The sequence below is a fragment of the Centruroides sculpturatus genome, unplaced genomic scaffold (assembly GCF_000671375.1).
Source record: "Centruroides sculpturatus isolate CEXI.00-Female unplaced genomic scaffold, Cexi_2.0 scaffold286, whole genome shotgun sequence".
Classification (NCBI taxonomy): domain Eukaryota; kingdom Metazoa; phylum Arthropoda; class Arachnida; order Scorpiones; family Buthidae; genus Centruroides; species Centruroides sculpturatus.
In genome coordinates, this window is record NW_019384581.1 from 604,589 (window position 1) to 610,588 (window position 6,000).

The 6,000-nt window shown below is 30.1% G+C and overlaps 1 protein-coding gene across 3 annotated transcripts in view; it reads left to right on the forward strand.

Annotated features, from left to right (window-relative positions):
• Positions 1–6,000, forward strand: part of LOC111624480 (M-phase phosphoprotein 8-like) — a 99,658-nt gene that overhangs the window by 52,022 nt on the left and 41,636 nt on the right. For all 3 annotated transcript variants that reach the window (XM_023367325.1, XM_023367326.1, XM_023367327.1), the window contains exon 2: positions 2,198–2,338. In XM_023367325.1, coding sequence (XP_023223093.1) covers positions 2,198–2,338 — 141 coding nt within the window. The remainder of the gene's footprint in view (positions 1–2,197; positions 2,339–6,000) is intronic.

The window sequence follows — 6,000 nt, forward strand, 5'->3', positions numbered from 1 at the left end:
CCTAACCATCTCCCTTCAGCGGGGTTGAATTTCGACACGTATATTATATAAAAACACGTGCATATTCGAATGCAGTGTTGTGTCAAAATTTCAAAGGAATCGGTAGGAACAAAGGAACATTACATTTTTATTTATATAAATAGATAGAAGATGATCTGCTTTAGTTCATTTTCACAGAAAAGCATAATGCCTCACAGAAAAGCAAACTTAGGGCGTCGTACTCGTAGCGCCATCTGTTGGACATAAAAGCCTTAACCTAGATGATATCTTTTAATTTATATGAATGTTTAACAGAATAATATACAATCTGTACCAATACCATCTGTTGGACATAAAAGCCTTAACCTAGATGATATCTTTTAATTTATATGAATGTTTAACGGAATAATATACATCCTATGTCCACCCTGAAGTTCCATTCTAAATATTGGTGAAAGAACTTTTGAAATCGGATGAGTAGTTTCAGAGATTACCTGCTGCATACAAACTTACATACAAACATTACCTCTTTATAATATTAGTATAGATATACAAAAACATTATGTACAAAACTTTCATTCACAATATGTAGCAATATAACAGTTTTTAACATTATAAAAGAGCTTCTTGTCTTTGAAAATTGCTGAAACTAATATCTCAAATGCTATAACAGACTTATCACAGTTCTACTGGAAACATTAAAATGACAGAAGATAGAAATGTCATTTTTATGTTACCAGTAGTAGTGTGATAAGTCTCTGTTATCTCTACTATAGTATTTGAGATATTAGAGATCTGTTTAAAACTGTTAAAACTATTTAAAATTGGGATAAATTAAATTGAAAATATAACTATTTTCAATTTATCTTTGAAAATATAACTATTTTCAATTTATCTACATCCTTATCTGTAATTTAAAATCATCTTATTTTTTTTATAAACCAAATACACTTTTTCTTTCTATATACATGATATAAAATTAAAAAATATAATTATGAATAAGATTTTTTGACAGAACAGTAGAAAAATGTTAGAAAAATGCTTGAAAATGGGAAAACTACCTACCTACTAACCAAATACTACTACTTGCCTAATCACTATTCTCACGCCAGGTATCGGCAATCTGAGTCATTAATCGAACTTGAGAGTACAGCACAAGGACCAGTATATCTATCGACTCTGCTTTCAACAAATTTTGTTATAAAAATTTTTTATATTAAGCTATTTGCCATTTGGTGATAATTAATTTTGAAGATAGTGATGAGTTTCATAAAAAATTGTAAATACCAATAACGAATGACATCTTCGTTAAGTCTGATTCCATTCTAGATATCACATATGATACCACTTGATCTCCCCACCCCCTTGACCTTTAACTACCAAAATTTAATAGCACCAATGTGATTTGTACACAAACTACCATGCCAAATTCTGTTTCTTCTTCACTACTCCATCCTGAGTTATTAAACAAAAGACACCAACATGCACATGCATGCAGAATTTTTTTTGACATTTTTGGTTTAGGAGGTTTCCAAATGTGGAGACCTCCTGAAGTCTTCTCTAAATGAAGCTACTGTTCAACATAGTCACTCTTACTTTCAATACATTTATATCATCATTGAACCCAAGTATCAAATCCAATTTGGAAAAATTCTGGAGTTTGTTTCCTGACTCATGACTTTACAGTTCATTTAACTTCTTCCAAGACTTCATATCTGTAACCATGTAAGCTGTCCTTCATTGGCCTGAACACATTGAAAGCCAAAAGTACCAAATCAGGGCTCTACAGTGGATGAGGTAGCAACGACAGTGCTATTTTGGCAATCACCTGGGTTGGGAATAATGAAGTGTGTGGTCTTGCATTATTGTGATGGAGCTGTACAAAATGAACATCTTCATGTGGTCTCTTCTTCCTGATGGCCCACTTCAGCTTCCTAATTGAAGTAACATAGGTTTTGCAGTTGATTATGTGACACCCACCCAAAAACTCAGCAAGAATAATGCCTTGCAAATCCCAAAATAATGCAGTCGTCGTTTTGAATAAATGCTCTTTTTATGATAGGTAGAAAGCTGCCAATAAATATAGTTTATATTGAATAGATATAATAGAAGGAATGCCAAAGATATGATACAGTTTTTTACATATTCTAAACTTCTTCACATTTTATATACAGTAATGTGAGTTGTAAATTTGCTAAAAAAATTTATTTATTTTTAGGGAAAGATGTATTATAAAGTACGATGGACTGGATATCATGTAAAAGAAAGCACATGGGAGCCACAAGAAAATTTATTAACATGTATGGATATGGTTGAAACATATGTTCAAAGTAGAGTGGCCAAACAGAAGGCAAAACAGGTAAGATATAATATTTTTTAATCAAAATACACAATAATATCCTTTCTAAACAGTTCTTATAAAAATATTTAATAAATGCAGTCATACTCCATTATCTGAACCTAATTTATTCCTGAAAATGATTCAAATGTCAGGAATTTGGATATTAGAATTTTTTGTATAAGAAATAATGGTAAATACTTCCAACTTATTTCCAGACTATTCAAATAACCCCCCAACCAATTTTCCTAAATAAGATAAAAACACTGCAAAATATTTATTTACCTATCAATTCATGTTTTCAGTGTGATATTAGATATTGATAGTAATGCTATTGGAGCTTTTAAACACTTGATGACATCATTAAAGGATATATTTCTGATATTTATTGTATTACTAAGTTTGTTTAGTTTCCCTATTAGGATTTATATTAAAGAAAATGCAATTTATATACAAAATAGATAGCAATGAAAATGTTATTATGAGATAATATATTTTATATTAAAATAGTAGGCCTATTATATAAAAACAAAGCAATAATGAAAATAAATAAATGATGTAATGAATTATTAAAAATAATATAAGTTTAATGATTTTTATCACAAAATTTCAGTGCAAACTGCATGTTAATTTGCAGTAGAACATATACAATACCACCAGAAACAAATTAAAACAAATGTTTTGAACAGAGCAAGCTTTCCCACTTTTACTAGTGAAATTTTCAAATTTTTCAGAAGTACACTCAATACATTTGATTCAGATATTGCAATTGATACTAAAGAACCTTATTTGTTGTAATAGGAATTTGGATACAAGGAGTTCAGGTATTGGAGTTTGGTTTATATTTAGAATTATAATATAATAGTTGTTAAAATTTAAATGAGAATAAATACTTAGATTAAGTAAAAGATGAACAGAATAAATAAAAGCACAAATGTTTTCAGTTAATCAGTCATCTTCAAGTATTTTTGAAAAAGAATCTTAGTTCCATCAAACAGCATGATTGGTGGAACTCAAAGATTCTTTTTCTTGTCATGGAAACAGTGCATTGTTAAATATATAAAACAAAAGTAATAATTTTTCAGTTGTTAAAAATCATGACAAAAATAGAACAAAATGAAATCAAGAATTCAGCAGAAAAATTGAATAAATAAATGAAACCAAATACAGTGGAACCTCGGTATACGACCTTAATCCGTTCCTGGTGTTTGGACTTGTATTGAATAGGACGTATACCGAACCAACCTTTCCCATAAGAAGTAATGTAAAAATGATTAATCCGTTCTCATGTAAAAAAAAATGGCTGGCTTTAAATACCTCATTTTCTTGGCTAGTTCCTGCTTGATTTTTCATGAGGTCAACATGTATCTTTTTAGCTTTCTCGCAAATAATTGCTTCTGATAGGCTGTCGTCAGCACACTGTTTTTCAGTTATCCAAAGCAAAAGCAATTTCTCAACATGATCTAATGTCTTCGATCTCTGTTAAGAAATTGATTTAACTAATTTCGCAACGTTAGCAGATTTAATAATGTCTTTATTTGTTGCAATTGTCCATATCGTCATTCTCGGAATACGGTAAACAACAGTTAAAATCTCGAACACGTGTGCCACCTTTGTATTTCTCAACAATCTCTTTCATCAGTTCCATTGTAATTCTAGTCATATTTTTAGTTTTCTGTCGCTTTTCATTTGCCTTTTTTGCGATTCGTGATTAATAAAAATAATAAAATTTTACTTACAAATTAAAATCAGAAGAAATTTAACAAAGTTATAAACTGTGGCACCGCAAACGTCTAGTCTGGTCTAGTACACCGATAGTGCTACTTGTTCATAGATGGCGCATATAATTGAATTAAGTCATATACCGAGCAAAATTTGTTTCATCCAAACGGGATGTATTCCAAATTGGACATATTCTAAAGCAGACATATACCAAAGTACCACTGTATAAATTTTTTGTAAAAATAAATTTTTACAAAATATTTTTATATAAGCTAGCTCCAAGCATTCAGAAATAATGTAGTATGTTTTACATTACAAATTATCAGGATTCTTGAACAGTAATTTTTTTAACTGTAGCAATATTTTCACTAAGGTAGGCCTTTTCTAATAATTTTGCTTTATCCTATAATACTCTCCATTTCCTTGTTCAAAGCTGTGAGAGATAAGGAATAAGATATTTTTTAATAACAAATGCTACAATTGTGCTCCTTAACCCTTGTCGGGTAGATCCCAACTTACCGATTAAAGTAACTCAACCGACATGTTATAACGTAAAAACAGGACACTTTTTATTAACTAGTAGATTAATTCTAACTCCAAACTTACAATGTTTTTTTTTGACGAGCGGTATCACAGTTCGTGGAGCGTAGCGTAGGGTCGACTGGTAGTCTCGGCAGCTAGTCCAGAAGTAGCTTCATCGGCTAACGCTCCGGGCAATTTACCGCCTTACAGAAATGTTGACTATTTAGTTCGCGACAAGAAGTAGTTCGCGACCGCAACACCCTTTCATTTAAAGATCTTGCTGTATACTCTATGTATTCAAAAAGGTCAAATAGGTTTACAAAATTGCCATAAATCTCTGGTTATTAGATGTGGAATATTAACTATGTTCTCAATATGATTTTTAAAAATAAGTTTAGTATCAAAGATTATTTCCAGATCATTAAATAATGTAACATAATTAACAGAAGTGACATTAATGGAAAAAGTATTAATAGGTAAAGGAGATTGTGAATTAAAGCAATACATAACAGTTTTTTGTATATTAATCCTGAGATTAGCAGATTCAAATAGATTTTTTTTTTAGCAATTAAATATCAGGCTGTAGGATCTTTGGATCAGAACATACCAATTTAATGTCATTGACATAAGCTACAATGTGAGATTTAAGATGGCAAAGATTGTTAATATATATTGAGAAAAAAAAAGACCACTGAGAATAGATCTTTTGATGAACACACAAAGAACGAAAATTGAGAAATTCAAAATCGCCTATTTTAATTTTACATTTTCATAGCAAAAAGTATCAATAATTATTGGGCCATGAATGAATCACTAGGTTGATATCATATTCATGAAAAAAGTGAAGAAGAATACTTGATAAGATGGAATCATAGGCCATAGGCATTTCTAACATCTATATATATATATACGGGTAACCCCCATATAACACGGGAGTTATGTTCCAAAAAATTGCCGTGTTATGTGAATCCATGTTATACGAAACAAAGAACTAGTATGAAAAGGGGGGTTAGGTTAAAAACATGCTATTATATTTTCATAATTAAGATAAATATCTTTATTAAAATTTTCTTAACTGATACATATTAATATAAATTAAACAATGTTTTCTTTGTCATCACTAAGCACTATTAACCGAGGGCATTTTCTTTTTGGCAAGATATCCTTATCCTCTGAGCATTTTTCTGCATTATCTTCAGATCCATGCTCTACCTTTTGCAAAAAATATGTTATTTTAGATTGCTTGCTTTTAGTTAAAAGATCTTTATAAATTTCCTTATATGGTGCAAAGCACTTATGAAGTATAAAGCTAGTATGGAATAAGGGAAAAACATCTGGTAACATTGAAACAAGTTTCGAGAAGGACCACATGTATCGACAGAAGGCGAGAAAAAAATTTACATACTTAAGTACTAATAGTTCACAAAAATAATAATTTT